Here is an 18,383-nt window from a genome sequence, read left to right on the forward strand (position 1 = left end):
TTATTTTGTGTTTTACTTTACTGTTTTTACTCTCGTATAGTTTTAGTTTGAATGTAAACCGCGTTGTTACAGCTGCAGCTATTGTAAAATGAGCTGTATAAATTAAGTGGTATTGTTTTCTGGGTTTAGTGATGCGATGACATTTTCAGTTGACTTAATATTAATTGCACTTTATTGAAAATAATTATTAATGTGGAATGAAAGGTTGATTATTTCTTGGAAAAAAGTCACGTTTATTTCTGATCACACTTTCAAACTACAAATGTTGACAGAAGTGCGGTACACATTGAAATAAAATCAAATAGTAAATGAAATAAAACTCAAATAGACAAGACACTAAAAATGTCAAAACTATATAATTATCTTTAAAATTAACTAGAAAAAGTTACCAGTGCACCCGATTTAAAATTTATACTGAAATTCTCCCAAACTAACTGCATTGGTAATGTCTAGGTAGGGTTAATAAAAAAATAAACATAAAACTACAAAGTTCATAACCAATTCAGATTCAAATTTTGTAAACTAAGAAGAAGCCAGTGATATTTAGAAAGCTGACCTAATGGGAGTTTCGTAATGGTTGTCCGGGCAGTTTCTCTTCACTTTGTTGTTGCGATATTCTGACACCTCAATGTCGTCCATTTTAGCGCTGAGGGTCTTCACCCCTGACATCTCTTCATAGATGGGCGCCGCAGGGCGTGAGGCGGCACGGCTGTGTGCTCGTTTCTGAAAACCAAATCAGTGAAATGTGTAAACAATTCATTTCCTTTACAAGAAAATATCTGAATTCTCGCCCCTGACATAGATGCTCCATTTGTGGAAACAAGCAACGCAGTTGTGAAAGTGCTGCGGTTAGCGGCGGAAGAGGAACCGGCGCCGCCCTGACAACAAGCAGGTGTTAACGCTTCTGTTTGCGGTGAGATGTAGCCAAATGTAAACACATTACACTTATATTATTATGATATTTTTCATTTTGCCACATTATTAAAAAGGGCGTTATGTACAATCAACAGTAACAAATATTTTAGGAGGAAAATGCAAATTCCCCCTTTATGTACATTTCAGAGACTTCTTCCATTATGCTTGAACAAGAGTTGAACCAGTAGGTTTTTTTTCCTCTAAGACAATCAGCGAGTATTTTTCTGCACCTCACATGACATCAACAACTCTCAACTCACGTAATAGACGAGTATTAAAACGAGCAACACTAGAAGGACCAACACGGCAGAGGACAGAGCATACAGCAGAGTCCGGTAGCTGGAGCACCCACAGGACCCTCCTGGGAAAAAAGAAGGCAAAAGAAGCTTTTAGATTTTGCAACCAACTCCTGTGAAGTAATCACATGCATGTTGATTGCAACAACAGAAAAAGGGTGGTTAGGAGTACAAAGAGTTCAGTGGAATTGCGTAAGCCGACCAGTCATTTCCTTCCTAGTTTGAAGATGGTGAGGTTTCAACTGGTGCCCGATGATTAGGGTTAGGAGATGAGTGGAACTTAACAGATCATAGATTGAAATCACCAAGAGCCGTCCAAATGGATTGACAGGCCCGTGAAACCTTCAACGTCAAGATACTGCGAGCTAGAATGTTCCCGAAAAACTGTATCTGTTAACTAATTTGCAGGGGCGTGCATACAGTGGGGTCAACTGGGTAGGGTTGGGGGGGCTGGGCATTTACCAGATTGGGGGGTATCCACAACACACTTATGGTGACAAAGATTTTATTAGAGCAACAGCATGGCTGAAGCCAACATAATGGAGCAAATTTTGTTGGACGCTGGAGGTTCCACTGGATGCAAAAGTGTTATTTTGATCGTCATTTAGAGGTTGTTAATTTGTCATTGTTGTGAAGTTCAGGTCCTGCTGCGCCATCACCTACCTTCCACAGAAACAAAGACAGCTTGTCTCATATGGAGTGAGGAGCTAATATCGTGGTGGCCCCGGAGAAGGAGCTGGCAGCTGTACAGGCCGCTATCCTCAGGCTGTAGATGTCGCAGGGTTAGGTTGTACGTGAAGCCCCTGGGGCCCGGGGCCGACCACAACTGGAATCGGGAGGTGGCGGTGGGCCCATCGACCAGGTGCCGCTGGGAGTGGTAAAGCAGCTCCACAGGACCTCGGCCTCTTCGCCGCATCAACCTCACGCCCTCCACCGGAAGGTCCTCGCCATTTGGGGGGAGACAGGAGACGACGGCCGAGCCCCCCGTGCACACATCAATGCGCCCGATGTCCACTGATCCACCGGGGAGGGGGTACAAACTTAGACTCAGTGGTACTCGGTAGTTGTCGGTGCTTCCGGATGTGCAACCAAAAACATTTTCACCAATGCTACCATTAATACAATTAATTCAGGTGTTTGCGATTTTCGTAGAAAGGATTTTTGGGGTCATGTTGTCAGTGAAATTGTCATACATATGTCAATTGTTGATTAAAAAAATATATACACTTTTCTGGTCCCAACTAATCAAAAACAGATTCTGTGAAATACACAAAGGTCACTCACCGGGATTAACCAGGAGGAAAAATTCCGTGTCTCCCGGCACGAATTCGTCCTCAGCCCGATTGACGACCACAAACTCACAATAGTAGCGGTCAGTGTCGTTGGCTCTCAGATCAGATAAAGTGACGGTCAGGGAATGGTTGTTGGGGTCACCTCTGACCGCCAAGCGATGTATGTCGGCGGGGTCTTTCACATCTGCCTTGGTGCGGGTGTATTTGAAAAGCACTTTGCCGGGATGCAGCCACGTGCGCTTCATGTAGAAGCCGAATGGAGAGGGGTTTCGGGGTTTCATGGCACATGGAAAGTCCACTGAATCACCCTCCTGCCTCTCTAGGAATTGAATGTCTCCACATACTTGGACACAAAAAAAAAAAAAAAAGGTTGAAGATGGACTGGAAATGAAAACAAGTCAAACCAAGTCAAGCAAAATAGCACAAAATCACTCCACTAGCTCCTCTCCCATTGGAGGCTTTCGTCGCAGTGAACAGTGTGATTCCCAACATCCAGCTAAACAACTAATGGAAATTACAAAGCACAAGTGCAAATATTGATTCTGCAACTATCCACTGTATCAGCCTCCATTGAATAATATGCTAGTTGTAAAGTCTCCTGAAAAAAATCAGAAGGTTTCTTACACGTTAAAAGAAATTGAATACCATACAAATGCTAGTGTTCTTTTGTGATTGCTTTTTGTTATCACTATTTTGCCTATCCTCTCTTATACCAAATTTAGTTATTGCCCCGTCTGCTCCCAAACCAAAAAAATAAAAACATTCATTGAAGACAAAATTCAACTCACCAAATACGCTGTGAATTATCAGCAGAGTCCAGAGGTGACAGATGGTGGTCATCTTAAGTTTACCGCTTAACCTTCTTTTAAAATTGCACAAAGGAGGCAGCGAAGTGAGTCATAACAACACACTTTATAAACCTTAAAATGGCTTTAAGAACGACCCTAACCAAGACAATGAGAAGCTCCGCCTTCTAACCTCAAAGGAAACAAAAGAGGAAGATTCTTTTAGCTCACATTTTTCCCATGTCACCTTTCACACAATGACAGTACAATTTAAGCACAATGCAGCGTATTGATGATGGAGATTGCTTGGTGGACAAGGTTATCACGTTGACCTAACTGTTCTGAGGTCAAGGCTTTGAATCCAGGATTCAGCCTTCATGTGTGCAGTTCGGATGTTTTAATACTGCTTGCATATATATTTTTTTTTGTTTTTGTTCCTCTGGGCTCTCTCCTAACCGGACAAATGTAAAAAGATTGGAGATTTGAATATTGTTTTCACCCTTGTATTTGTCTCCACAAGGTCAGAGGTGGCACCTAGGAATTAAAAAAAAATCGTAATTGTTCTTTGTTCACTTCCTAAAGTAATTCGTTCTTTTTTTCAGTTCATATGACTTCAACCAGTAGGTGTCGGTAATGCGCATTGAAGCTGATGCCACCTCGCCGTTAAACAAAACGAAGAAGAAAATGACGTAACTTCCCGTTCACGAACGAGCTGTCAATTGCATTTCCTGTTTACTAACCAAACTGATCTGTGAGCGAACGAGTCAGTGAGTGTGATTTGCATTTCCAGTTCATCGCGAGAACGGACCAGTGAGGGAACGAATCCTGATTTTCCCGTTCGCGAACGAGGCAATGGATGAACTGCCTTCCTTCCCGTGCATCAACGGATCAGTCAGTGAACGTGTTGAGTCTCCCTCCTGGCGTGAACTATGTAAACCAGAATGTAGATTTACGATTTGCCAAGAAATAACCACTCAGTGAAACACCACTTCTTTTATGCACGTTTTCTCCAAACTAACGGCTAACTTTATTGCATGAAGGGATGCACCGTTATGCAAAAACGGGGAGATTATGCTTCTCTTTGGGTAATCTTGATTTTATAACACTTATAGTAGTTTTTAAATAGCGTGTATGTCTATAGACGCCTATCTACTGAAATTTCACAATGGATTGCTGGTTTGAAATGTACTTTTATTATTATTTTAATAAACATTTATGTTCAAACTTGTCTGGTGTTTTATTGTTTTTATTTTTTTTGGGCATGAAAACAATCTGACATTGGTTAACTGCTTTATATGACAATATGCATATGTGTTTTACGTTGTGTAATATGTGTTGGTGTCCCCCAAAATAAAGAGCAAGTAGTTAAATACACATTCTTGACATGTACAAAAATATGCATAAAGTTATTAGGTACGCCTGAGAATGGCGGCGTACCTAATGGAGTGTCCGTATGATGTCACAGATCAAACAGCCAATCAGAAAGTGGGGGTGAGGGCGGGTGTGGCACTTTTCATTTTCAGTTAAGCTTTGGCCATGGTTTTTCCCTAATGAAGTGGCCTGTTATTAGGTACACCTGAAAATGGCGGTGTACCTAATGGAGTGTCCGTGTGATGTCACAGATCAAACAGCCAATCAGAAAGTGGGGGTGAGGGCGGGTGTGGCACTTTTCATTTTCAGTTAAGCTTTGGCCATGATTTTTCCCTAATGAAGTGGCCTGTTATTAGGTACACCTGAAAATGGCGGTGTACCTAATGGAGCGTCCGTGTGATGTCACAGATCAAACAGCCAATCAGAAAGTGGGGGTGAGGGCGGGTGTGGCACTTTTCACTTAAACCAGGGGTGTCGACCTCCAGTCCTTGAGGGGCCGCGTTCCAATATGTTTTCCAAGTGACCCTCGTTAAGCGCACCTGCGTGAAAAGTTTTAGCTCATTTCATGTTCTGCAGGAGCTAAAACTTTTCACGCAGGTGCACTTAACGAGCGAATGACACGGACACTCCATTAGGTACACCACCATTTTCAAGTGTACCTAATAACAGGCCACTTTATTAGGGAAATATCATGGTCAAAGGTCACAGGTGTCAAGGTCTAGTCCTCGGGGCCGCGTTCCAATATGTTTTCCAAGTGACCCTCGTTAAGCGCACCTGCGTGAAAAGTTTTAGCTCATTTCACGTTCCGCAGGAGCTAAAACTTTTCACGCAGGTGCACTTAACGAGGGAATCACACAGACACTCCATTAGGTACACCGCCATTTTCAAGTGTACCTAATAACAGGCCACTTTATTAGGGAACTATCATGGTCAAAGGTCACAGGTGTCAAGGTCTATCCTCGGGGCCGCGTTCCAATATGTTTTCCAAGTGACCCTCGTTAAGCGCACCTGCGTGAAAAGTTTTAGCTCATTTCATGTTCCGCAGGAGCTAAAACTTTTCACGCAGGTGCACTTAACGAGGGAATCACACGGACACTCCATTAGGTACACCGCCATTTTCAAGTGTACCTAATAACGGGCCACTTTATTAGGGAAATATCATGGTCAAAGGTCACAGCTGTCAAGGTCTAGTCCTCGGGGCCGCGTTCCAATATGTTTTCCAAGTGACCCTCGTTAAGCGCACCTGCGTGAAAAGTTTTAGCTCATTTCACGTTCCGCAGGAGCTAAAACTTTTCACGCAGGTGCACTTAACGAGGGAATCACACAGACACTCCATTAGGTACACCGCCATTTTCAAGTGTACCTAATAACAGGCCACTTTATTAGGGAACTATCATGGTCAAAGGTCACAGGTGTCAAGGTCTAGTCCTCGGGGCCGCGTTCCAATATGTTTTCCAAGTGACCCTCGTTAAGCGCACCTGCGTGAAAAGTTTTAGCTCATTTCATGTTCCGCAGGAGCTAAAACTTTTCACGCAGGTGCACTTAACGAGGGAATCACACGGACACTCCATTAGGTACACCGCCATTTTCAAGTGTACCTAATAACAGGCCACTTTATTAGGGAAATATCATGGTCAAAGGTCACAGGTGTCAAGGTCTAGTCCTCGGGGCCGCGTTCCAATATGTTTTCCAAGTGACCCTCGTTAAGCGCACCTGCGTGAAAAGTTTTAGCTCATTTCATGTTCTGCAGGAGCTAAAACTTTTCACGCAGGTGCACTTAACGAGGGAATCACACGGACACTCCATTAGGTACACCGCCATTTTCAAGTGTACCTAATAACAGGCCACTTTATTAGGGAAATAGGGTCAAAGGTCACAGGTGTGACCTAGTCATCGGGGCCGCATTCCAACAGGTTTTCGAAGATTCCCTCGTTAAGTGCACCTGTGACCTTTGACCATGATATTTCCCTAATAAAGTGACCTGTTATTAGGTACACTTGAAAATGGCGGTGTACCTAAGGGAGTGTCCAAGTGACGTCACAGATCAAACAGCCAATCAGAAAGTAGGGGTGCGGGCGGGTATGGCACTTTTCACTTTCAGTTAAGCTTTGGCCATGATTTTTCCCTAATGAAGTGGCCTGTTATTAGGTCAGTGCTTCTCAATTATTTTCTGTGATGCCCCCCCTAGGGGGAAGAAAACATTTCGCGCCTCCCCATGTTATTAACATTAAAGAAAAACAAAAAGTCAACTTACAATAAAGAATAACTTTATTAATGACATTGTTTTTTAGTCTGCAACAGAACAGATTCAAAGTACATCACTTTGCCTGAAATTAAAAAATAAATTATAAATATTCACACTATAAACATTCTTGACCAACTGTCATTTTATGGTGGAAAAATACAATCATATAACAATAAACAAACATAATATTAATTAAATAACAGCAATAAATAATATTAAATTCAAAGTAATCAGCAACATTAACTCAGGAGCACAATACATAAAACATTTTAATCTACAAAACAAAAAATGAATGAAACAATTTGTCCAGTTTTTTTTAATCAAAATGAGGCAACATGACGGAGACCATATCCACAGCTGCAGGTAGTATCAGCTCCTCTGCAATGCTGTGTGTTTTTTTTTTTTTTGCATACAGTGCATAAGTAGCGTTCACAAAGTGGGATGATTGTTCACAATATTCTCCCCGTTTTCGCTGAAAAACCTTTGGCGTCTTATCGGCGTGATCGGGGTGCAATGACTTTATAAGTGCCGCATTCATTTTTTTGGTTTCATACTGACCGCTGCCGACATTGTAAGGCACAGTAAACACACCGGTCTTTCCTCGTCTCCCATCTTAGTCGCACTGAAGCCGAGCGCTACGTACGCTTCGTCATATTTCCTTGTCTTAGCTTTCGTGTAACTCGATTCTCTTATCTGTCTCTCTCCGCCGTTCTTTTCAACCCTGTAAAATATTTTCCCATGGTGTCCCACTGCACTTTTTATTTCCTGCTCTGTGCTATGTGCGTGTGTTGAACGATTCGTTTGAACGAGTCTTTTGAGAGAACTGATTCTAAAGATTCAGTTCACTTAAAAGAACTGTAATGCACATCACTAAGTAAATGTGTTAAATACGGCCTTTAGCCTATCATCCGACACGCTAGGCGGAGTAAAGAAACAACAGCGAGCCGCAGCAGTAAAAGAAGAAGAAAAAAGAAACGAAGAAGAAATATAAATTTTAGGCGCCATTTTTGCGGGAGATTTGTGCTAGCGGTGGACCCGTTTTTTGTTTGTTTGTTTACACGAAGACTAAACAGCAATGGCTGAAAACGCCTTTCCCGTTCACCCCGTGGATGTGGTCGTGAGGTTTTACAAAACAGAAGTCCTTCTTGGCGAAGAAGCAAAACATTTCAACAAGAGCGATCTTGCTCCGTCTCCAAAGGTAATTTTATGCGCTCTGAATGAATTCCTAAATGTTAAACGAGCGCTTCAAAACATGAATAAAATGACAGCTTACTTTAGGCTACTACTGCAAAAGTTAAGTCGTCAAGAATGCAGAAAACGGAAAAATAATTGGGGAATTGCTAAGTTACTTTTGTAATGGCCAGAATGATGTTTTGTTTTTGACTAAAAGTGGGCGTTTACTTCCAATGCACTTTAACCTCCTTGAAGTCTTGTGGCAAAAGTTTGATTTGTCGTGCTCAATTATTATTTTTTTTGCCTGAATTTTAGAAGCTTATGTGCCTTTCTTTCATTACAGCCAGAAGCAGTGCAATTACTCTACATGCGAGTACTGCATCAACTCTTTCCTTTCAGAGCTGAATACCACTCAATGGTTAAGTATTGTTTCTACAGTTAGATGGTCTCAATGTCCCTTCTTCAGTTTTATCAAATTTCATCTATATTCGGAATTAATTGATTTGTTGTGGATTAAGGTCAGACTTGACAAGTGACAGCATTTCATCAGTGACACAAATTCCAAACATTCTTTGTGCCTGTAATGTTACTCATGATTTGGGGGGCCCTCCCTAATCTGAATATTTAGCTCAGATTGCAGTTTTGCAGAACTGACTGTTTAATATCCATTTTCCAACAGGTTACATTTGTGGAAAACATTCAGTCCCCTGAATCTTACGAGGGGGCAACTGGCATCCTCTGCATCTGCTCACAAATGTGAGTTTTGGTTCATGAAACTGCGTAATCAGTGTACTCAAACTGAAACGTTTTTTCTTAATAATTTGCTCTTGGCGAACTAAAGTAGCCATAATATTGGTATGATGCTGTAAACACAATGCGTACATTTTGGTGAAAATCAAGCATTTCTAGTAAAATTTCTTGTGTTGCTCTTGCATTCTACTTTCTTCTCATTATACATGACATCTTTTTGTAGGCAGCAGTTTCTGCCCATGTGTTTAGTGTATGACTTCTCACTGAATGACCTACTAGCACCAAGTAAGTTTTAAATTATTTTTTTTTCTATTCAATGCATTTATGAAATGTAACCAGATAATATCTTTTTCAGAGAAACAGCGAACCCTTTCTATTTTGAGTGCCATCATGAACTTTCTTCAATTCAGAAAGCAGAGAATTGATGTGATGTCAGCAAAGGAAGCAAAGTTTGTACGTGATATTGATCAAAATATTTTTTGCTTTGAAAGTGCAGTCACTTTTCTTGCAAGGAATTTAGTATGCCGCAAATTATGATCCTAAAGCACTGTATTCATTTTAACCTCTTCTATGAAACAGTTGGCACTTATTTGCTGGGGTTTGTTTTACCGAGGACGTAAGCAATGGTTAGCTTGTGACTGTGTTTTTCTCAGAGGGCGGCCTTAGGCATGCAGCAGACTCTTGCCACAGGAAACCTGGAAGCAGAAAAAAAAATTAAAATGCTGAGGTAAGTCTTGAAGTAAACATGCTTATGCACAGTACAGGTCACACTTTTGAACCATTCTTCACTTTAGCAACATTTTTTCTGGTGTTTGCAAGAATCACACTCATTCATTGTGACTTTTTACACCTTGATTTGCGCATGCTATGATTCACATTAAAGCGGAAGTTTGCAATTTTCAAGTTGATTGCAAGATTTGAATGACGACTCACTATACTCCCCCATTCTCTGAACTCACCCGGCGACTCCGTGTGAACAATGACATTGTTGAGCTGTCCAGTGGTCTGAAGATGCTTTTATTCTTTTACACTTGTTCAGGACCATTCCACCAGAGCAACAAGCGGAGGCTGCTAAGCTGGAAGCTGCCCTCTCGGAACTGCACGCTACCACCGCACCTTTGTTAAACGAAGTAGTAAGTGGTGACGGCGTTCACCATAGCATTTGTTTTACTGTCAGTCAAGGTAAAATAAAACTGGTCATCTACTTTCAGAAAATTAAAGACGACGCGATTACAGAGTGGAAATGTAGAATCGCTGAGCTTACAAAGAAACTGGTATGAGGGGTCTTGTAATCTACTGATGATGCTTCTATTTGAGATGATCGAGTGTTCTTTTTTTTTTTAGGCCCACGTGAAGGTGGATATAAACACCGTGAAGGAGGACATGAACAAAGTCAAGTCTCAAATTGTTGAGTCGCCAGAGGAGTTGCAGATCCAAATGGAGAGAATGAGGGAAAATATCAATGACATAAAAAGCTCTTTAGTGAGTGAACATTGAAGTTGTCTGGCAGCCAATATCAGCCGCAAGTATCGAATCAAGTTCAAATTGTTTTTGAGAACTGTTTTATACTTACATGTATGCGGTGTTCACGTTAGGCAAAAACGTATGGGGATGTCGTGGAGCTTCAAAACATGGTCCAGAGAATGAACCACACCGACATGGAGATGCAGCAAATGTACAATTTGTTGCTAGATCTGGAAATCAGCATGAAGGACAGAAAGCAGCAGGATGAGGAGGTATGAACATTTTGATGCAAAGCCGATATAACAACTTCACCTTCGGTTGCATACAATCAAAACCGAAACTTTTTTTTCTATAAATATTTTAAAAAATATATACAGTACATGTTAAACATTTTAATCATGTGCAACCATTTTTTGATGAAATTGTTTCGTGCTTTGGAGTTCAAAAAAAACATTCATTTTTCATGTGCACTTTATGCAGTACAAGCAGCTTGTTTCTCAGTGTGAGAAAAAGCAGAAGGAGCTGAAGGAGCTGTGCAAAGAGGAGGAGCTGCTTAAACGAACTCTTGACAAAAAGCTGGACCGGGAGGTCAAAAATAACATCCTCAGGCAAAAGAAGAAGGCGATCAAGGAGCAACATATCAATGATGTGTTGGGGTATGCACGCAAGCTTCTACTATATATCAACTTTGCAATTAGCCCACTGCATTTAGTATGAGCGGGCATGCTTGATCTGTAGACATGTCTAATGTGATGTGTGTGTGTTACAGAACTTGATACAGAGTTTGATACTTTTTGTGATATGTAAATTAATATACTTTTTGCGTTGTTTTTGGTCCAACTATAATCCAGAGAGTGGAGCCAAATAGGTCAGAAACGTGAGGAAAAGGTAGATGAAATCCAAGGGCTTTCCAGAGAGAATCAGCAGCTGAAAGTTGAGATCCAGAGCCTGACAGGCACCTGCAGCCAACAAACCAAGAAAGCTCAGGTATGACCACAAGGATAGTTTTATTCAGTGTGACTTTGTAATTGGCTTCTGACATATTTTTCTATCTCCAGGCAATGTATGACACTCTGGCAACTGCTATGGATGAGATGGACAGGAGAATTGAGATGATGATCTTAAATATAAAAGAAAATGCCACTAAAATGTTGGCAAGTTTCCAATAATCTTTCCATTTAAAAATGGTTGGGGTTTAAAGTGTTAATTCAAAATGTATGTTAGCGTCTGACCTAAAATGCCAACTATTTCTGAGCAGTTAATAAAAGCATTCAGCAGTAGGTAGCATCTTAAATAATCATGCTGACTTGTGGGTTCTGTAATAAATAAAATCATATTATAGTTGTGTGTATATTTTTTAATGATAATACATTGTTTCACTGAGACTTGGTATATTATCTGCAAACACTGAGCATTGATTGGTTGTCCAGTTAAGCACACAAGCAGAATAATGGCATCACTTTCATAATTTATTTGTGAATGTTACAAAACAATGGGTTTGACACACATACTGCTGCCAAAACCCTACAGTGGGTGTCAAACTTCAGTCCTTTGGGGCCACATTTTTACAAGTTTCCTTCCTACAGCTGAAATGGTTCTACAGTTTTTGATGGATGATGGCGAGGCAGTAAGAGGGTTGGCTCAGAGTCTTACATTTCTAAAGACCCAAACTATTGTCCAGGTGGTAGTAGCAGTTTTCCACTTGGAAATCCAACTGAACAGGATTTCATGCTTGTTGTTGAATCTTATCTTGTAATACTTTTAACTCCTGCTTTAGTCTAAAGCTGTTATTTTGTTTACTTACCATGCAAGTCCATTCCGTGACTGTACAGTTAACTTCAACTAGCAGTTCATCGGTCTGTGCCGTCTAATAAACTTTGAACCATAGAGCATTATGAAATGAAATACAGTATAGTTGTACAGTACAGACCCACACTACACAGAATAGCGGGTACTTACTGGGGTTTAAAGGCCTGTAGCGCCAGAAGAGTGGGTACAAGGCTGAAAAGTGGAGTGGGGGTTGCTACAGACGACAAACACATACAAAGCAGTTAAGTAATCGGAGGGGTCTTTTTAATCCACAATAATTGTTGACAAAGTCCTTAAGAACTCAACCAACCTGATCGAATGCCCGCCCAGAAGACAGGCGGCTAACATGACAAATAGACAAGAAAGCATTTTAGTAACCCGGAATACGCATACTGCAGTAAATAAGGCTAGTTGCACATCATTTTTGGGAAGAAAAAAAGAAAGACATTTGACCAGGTCAGGTTAAATATGCTTCCAATTAATTAAGTTCTAGCTGCTATTTGCTGCAGTTCCTGTATTACTGGGTGTTACAAGTGTTTGGCTTAAAGCGCAAAGTGTGTGTGTAGGTCTTCAACATCTTGGAAGTCATTTCTATAGCAATTTTTCTCAGGTTATTATGTCATGCATAGTTAGAAGCCACAAGTTGACCATCTTCATTCAAGGCCAATAGCCTTTGGTTAATGTCAATATTCAGTCTATTAGAATATGAGGTCATTCTGATGGATGACACCAAAAAGTAGCGATGGCCAACTTTGTGTTGCGTGTCAAAAATATACAAGACTTGGTACAAACCTTTGTGACTCACCTTCACGCACGTCACAACAAACCAGCACTGCGGTTTTAAGGTGGATTTTATTACAACAGCTTGATAAAACATTACAAAGGATGCACACAAAAACCATTTTAAGCAGGAAATACTAAAAAACCTGAAATAAGAAGAAAGCTAGACTTATGAGCCACAGAAAGTACATAGTTGGAATCATCACCGAAACCCTCACCAACCAAGGTTGGGGACGCAAGTCCAACAGCATCTAAGCATGCTGTGAGGGCATCGAGCAATCTACAAAATCAACAAAAAAAACAATATATGTTTTACAGGATAAACTTGCCTTTGTAAGGGGGTTGGTACGTTCATGTAAGTCCAGCAGCTTCAACAGAAATATGACTGAGTTTAACACACTTCACCCCTAAGAACCTGAGTGAAACCTACGAGGGGAAAGAATTTTATCTCCACAAGTGATCAAATGAGAAAAGAAGCTTGTGTGGTAACATGAAATGTCCATGTGTTGCCAAGAACAATTACATCTTCGCCACCGCAGCAGGCCTTACTGCTCTTAGGTCTGAAAATGCACAAGGATGAGAGAAAGGTATGAACCTCAAACCTAATGTTGTGGCTGCTTTGCCCCTTCAGTAGCGCCCGGCGGGAGACATGACAGGCGGCCTCATGCCCATGGGAGGGCCTCCCTGGAAAGGGGGCACCAGAGGAGGACCCTGCCCAAATGGAGGCATCCCTCCAGGCATGTAGCCTGGCATGCCCTGTGGGGGAGCACCATATTGACCTACAGAGAACACAGGAGGGAGAGATTGGTGTTCAGCAGAATTTTTTTTTAAATGTCACATGCCATACTATTTTTTGATGTCTATCAGGATTATTTAGAACATAATTTAGGGTGGAAATGGCCAGGATGCAATTTTTTAACCAATTCTGTGAAGATGCGACTTAAAATTACTTTTTTTTTTTTAAATTTACATGTGACTGCTTATGATGAGTAAAAGTTATGTTCCTTCATTGGTGATGTTGCCTGAATTTATTCTTGAGTCACATAAAAAAAAAAAAAAAATCTGCATCAAATCAATGTGGATGGCAGTAAGTGAGCGTTGCTTCTTGTGCTATGTGACAGCACAGTAAAAGTACACAACCTCACAACGCCTAATCTGGGTGTGAAAAGCGGTCGTCTTCTAACCGTGCATGGGATGCCTCATGCCAAGCTGCTGAGGTGGCAAACCTTGCTGCGGGGCCATCATGCCGCCGACAGCTGCCGCCGGGGGAGCAGCCGCATGGGCCTGAGCTGTCCTGGCTAAGAGACGCTGGTAACGGGGCAACTGGGCCTTCAGTTCCTCCTGTGGGGAGGGACAGGACACAGAGCAGCTAATTAGATTTACAGAAACATTGCCGTGTCCCTTTACAGCACAACCAAGAATTTCCACAAAAGTAAACGAGCGAGGCCAACTAAAAAAAGCTTTGAATTTTCTGTGGATAAACGCTTCGATTAGCATGCATTTACAATACTTCACAACTCTCCCAAAATGGATTACGTATACTGTTATATGCATCAGTCATTACTTACTGTGCAAAGGGCAAAAAAGAGAGTTCAAGCAACTTACCAGCGAGATATCCTCATCAGGGTGGATCAACTTACTAGTTGCACTCGTGGCGGACAGGGTGGCAGGTTTAGTGGGCACTGTGGCCGGGGCTTTGGCCACAGTGCCGCTAGAGGGGTTAGAGGAGGAAGTGGAAGCGGAGGAAGAGACAGAGGGTTGGGTATATGCGGGGAATGTTGCTTTGGGCGGGTCTGAGGAGGCTGCGCTGGCGCTGTGGGGGTTTGCTGCGGCGGCTCCTGAAGCACTTTGCTGGGCCTGCGCGGACAACAGGTAAATAAATGAACAATGAACAGCACAACAGCAACCCGCTACGGACTTCACAGAGGACACAAAGCCACCCTAACATTCCAGATCGAACAGCGCTGACGTGAACCCCCGCTGCATCGTGGTTCGTGCCCACTTTCAATTTGTTTTTGTCAAACAACAAAAGGCAGGATTATTTTACGGCTGGTCTGAATAAGAACATCCTCCACCTTCTCATCACCAAAAGGGAAATCCGCCAATCAATAATGCTGCAGATAGGTTTTGCACGACGATGATAAGCTCTTGTCTAAACCGCAGGTTTGAACCTACTGCGGCTGGCCATGTCTACAATGTATCCCTCACGAGAAACAGGGGTCCACTGTTTTTAGAATGTGTAACAATCCTTGGATTGAATTTCGATTCCATTTTTGGATGTGCAACAATGAATGTACGCATACATTTAGAATTCAATGCCAGATAATTCATGCAAGTGTACAAAGGGCAAGATGATGCAGACACATTATCGATGTGCATCATTGTAGGGCTGGGCGATTACGGAAAAAGTACACTAAATTATTTTGACTGGTATTGAAACAGTCATTAATAGTCAACTTCTCTATTGGGTTCAAAACGTCATGTTTGATCAACTACAAAAATTCAACGAAAAAAAACAAGCACAAAATAAATTAGCATCAAAGTAAAATCTAGTAAAAATAGAATGTCGCAATTCAATTAGCTGTGCCACTCCGAGTGTTTGCGTGTGAATATTCCTTATTTGAAGGAATTTCATTCTCAGAATCTGTCAAACGGATTTTACCACTGACAGGTAGAATTAGCACTGGCGATGCTTAAAAAATAAAGTACGTATTATATTTGAATATACAATGTGTAATTCGTTAAATTGTGCGGACTTGACTTCCCCTTTAATTGTTTTTATATTGGAAATCCCAAATATTTTTTGGCGAATTGCACAGCCCTAATTGTTAGTCCCAAAAAACTCATGCATTAGAATGAAGATGTTGTCTGGGCTTATTATGTGGCTGCCGGTCTTACCTTTGCAGCAAAAGTGCAATAAAAACACTGTTAGCAATCTGGCTGGGTTTCAATTAAAGTTAGTGTCTGTGTGTTTTTTGGGGGGGAAGGGGGGCATGCATCTAGATGCCAGCCACAGTCTGATCTGTGAGCGTACTTGTGGGGTGTTAGGAAAGGGCGGCTGAGAGGAGGCAGACTGTTGGTCTGCAGGTGGAGAGGAAACAGCTGCTGTGCCCATCTGCAGCATGGTGAAAAGGAGATGACAGCATCGGCATATCAAGAGTTTGGAACATTACATATAGCAGCGGGTGAGGTGCAAACGAGTTGTACGAGAGTAATGGCTCAAAAGCCCCTTTTCGTTGCAATCACATAAAGAGAAATACATTTCGTGGAAACGGGGCTGAAATACAAAGATGCCCTGCAGGGTTCCCACCTGTGCCGCACTTGGGAAAAGAGGCTTGGAGACAGTGGGCTGAGCCGCCGGTACTGTTGGTCGACTGGGTATGACTCCTGCTACGGGGGCGGGGCTCATGTGGGGCATCCCTGGCCTGGGAGCCATGTGTGGAGGCATTCCTGAGACCCAAGATTAAAGCTTTAGGAGATTTGAACAATATTTATTGCGTAAATTCAAAATTCATTTTCATCTCTGAGGATCTTCTTGGCTGACACGCAATACTGGATAAAAAAATATGTCGGTATTCAGGGTGTACTGTGTGTGGCTTTGTGTTGTAATATCCCGCAAAACATAGATTTTCTTTTCATAGCGCCAAGCTGTAAATGCTTCAATCAAGACTTGTGTGAAAATTGTGCTGTAGCAACTATTTAGTTCGGCATCACTTGACTGCATTTAAGACAGAGCCTGAGGATGCTGGTCTCCTGTTAAAAACTACTCAAAGATTAGAAAACCTTGTAGGAGCTGAGGCCTATAGTTGAGCAAATACAGCAAAGTAGAAAACTTCCTTCGCTTCAAACAAACTAACCTGGCGGCATCCCGGGCATGCCTGGCATCATGGGAGGCATCATCCCACCCATTGGCATCATTCTGAAAAAGACATTTAATTGAGTAACTGGCATTCCCAGCGACTTTCAAGCACAGCGAAAAAACTGATGTATTATCCAACAAAAAATCATCCAAGATTGAAACTGGTACCCTGGAGGCATGCCGTGCATGGGAGGCATTCCGTGCATCATGGGCGGAACACCTGGCATCATTGGAGGCATTCCTGTAACAATGACGAAACGAGCATTTATAAAAATGAATGGAATGACAAACTGAGGCTGCGCATATTTTTATGACCACTTTAAGTTGGTCTCCTCAACCTTGATATCCACCAGGCGGCATCCCCGGTCCCCCAGCAACAGGGGGAATCCCTGGCTGAGCCATGGGAGCAGCATAGCCTGTCTGAGGTGGCACGCCAGCCACCTGCGGCACCGATGGACCTGGTTCATCATCGTCGTCATCGTCATCTGAGTCATCTGGGTTTTTCTTTTTGCCATCTGAACAGGTCAAATAACAAAACAGTGCAGGGATATATATCGCTATGATCAATTAAGCACTTAAATAACACAAACCTTGAGATTTCTGTTCTAATGTCCGTCTCCTCTCTTGCATGTCTTTGTCAGGAATCCCCTCCATACCATAGGATCTCAAGCTCAATGTCTGTTCTTCCAGGAATCGCATTGGCACACTGTCAATAGTCTCTTTGTGTACCTGTAATGCATCCAAAACAGCTGATGCGAATCACAAGATAGGACAATTTATTGAAAGTGATAAAAAGCCAACCCACCTGCATGCAGTGAATGGCCAAGCCGGGGCCAGTGTATAACTTCTTGTGGCAAATGTGGCATTTAAAATGCTTTGCCTTTTGGTGCTGGATGAGGATCTTTTCATCGTCAAAATCTCGATTGCAGTACCTTAGAGAGGAGACTTAAGGAATGTTCTCGTATTACGTAAAACAAACGAAACGAAACGAAACCACATTGTACAAAGCGGAAGAGACTCGCTGCTTTGTTTCGAACAGTTGTTAAACCATTCGACGTTTTAGCGACAAATTTGGATTTATCTTAAAGAATAACTTGAACGCGACGTCAAAGCGCTAACAGTCCACGACGTGTTGATTCCTCAGGCGACAATGCTAGGCTAACATATTAGCTAGCATTGGTTGGTTATGTAAATAAACAGATTACTTTCACCAATTCACAACTGAGACAAGATTACGGAGTATTTATAAATAAAGCGACTCGGCAGCACAAAAACACTTAAAAGCAGCATTAGTTATCTTACGCAGCCATAAACGTCCGAGCTAGTTTAGGCCTGTCTTTTGTCAGGCTAGGTCCGAATTATTGCGACTTTTTCCTTCCCGATTTGCGTTTCCATTCAAACGGATACCAGCACCAAGGCTTCATCTGCTTCTTCTTCTTTCGCCCCATGCTTGTAATGAATACTGAAAGTAAGTTGTAGTCTCTTAAATTCTTATTATCTGTTTGACAACAGCATGCTGTAGTTCAACCTCAACGCCGAAAATGGCGCCTAATGCAGGAAGTAGAAGCGGTAAGTTTCGTACGTGACGTCACACACAAAAATGACGCACCTAATTTACGCTTTAAGTACTTAAATATTTTTTGG

General features: G+C 41.9%; 4 protein-coding genes and 1 long non-coding RNA gene across 6 annotated transcripts in view; 1 reads left to right on the forward strand and 4 right to left on the reverse strand.

The window, feature by feature from the left end:
- LOC119121673 overlaps nt 1-18,383 on the reverse strand; it is a 296,445-nt gene that overhangs the window by 244,147 nt on the left and 33,915 nt on the right. The window lies entirely within an intron of this gene.
- cd7al (cd7 antigen-like) lies at nt 199-3,512 on the reverse strand. Of its 2 annotated transcripts, none has more exons than XM_037263200.1 (5): nt 3,292-3,512; nt 2,496-2,846; nt 1,875-2,300; nt 1,176-1,276; nt 199-723 (listed from the first exon to the last, which is right to left on the reverse strand). In XM_037263200.1, the coding sequence occupies exons 1-5, from the start codon at nt 3,341-3,343 to the stop codon at nt 544-546; spliced, it is 1,110 nt and encodes a 369-aa protein (XP_037119095.1). In that variant the 5' UTR covers nt 3,344-3,512; the 3' UTR covers nt 199-543. The 2 variants fall into 2 exon arrangements, with proteins under 2 accessions (XP_037119095.1, XP_037119105.1); XM_037263210.1 differs by having other exon boundaries at nt 1,875-2,225; nt 3,292-3,510.
- Nucleotides 7,914-11,478, forward strand: nuf2 (UF2 component of NDC80 kinetochore complex). Its single transcript, XM_037263038.1, has 13 exons — nt 7,914-8,102; nt 8,421-8,495; nt 8,757-8,833; nt 9,051-9,112; nt 9,183-9,280; nt 9,481-9,554; nt 9,867-9,960; nt 10,039-10,101; nt 10,172-10,309; nt 10,423-10,563; nt 10,772-10,947; nt 11,143-11,278; nt 11,350-11,478. Exons 1-13 carry the CDS (start codon nt 7,980-7,982, stop codon nt 11,458-11,460), a joined length of 1,368 nt encoding a protein of 455 aa, XP_037118933.1. The 5' UTR covers nt 7,914-7,979; the 3' UTR covers nt 11,461-11,478.
- Nucleotides 9,134-10,523, reverse strand: LOC119130085. Its single transcript, XR_005099360.1, has 2 exons — nt 10,401-10,523; nt 9,134-9,522 (listed from the first exon to the last, which is right to left on the reverse strand). It is a non-coding gene; the product is annotated as an uncharacterized LOC119130085 (long non-coding RNA).
- znf207b (zinc finger protein 207, b) lies at nt 13,508-18,311 on the reverse strand. Its single transcript, XM_037263027.1, is given in 13 exon segments — nt 13,508-13,659; nt 14,065-14,221; nt 14,486-14,737; nt 15,915-15,995; nt 16,191-16,330; nt 16,738-16,799; nt 16,908-16,980; nt 17,078-17,254; nt 17,330-17,399; nt 17,401-17,438; nt 17,441-17,468; nt 17,545-17,671; nt 18,147-18,311. Coding segments are annotated over 13 exon segments (1,398 nt in total). The 5' UTR covers nt 18,188-18,311.

The sequence above is a fragment of the Syngnathus acus genome, chromosome 1, assembly GCF_901709675.1.
Source record: "Syngnathus acus chromosome 1, fSynAcu1.2, whole genome shotgun sequence".
NCBI lineage: Eukaryota > Metazoa > Chordata > Actinopteri > Syngnathiformes > Syngnathidae > Syngnathus > Syngnathus acus.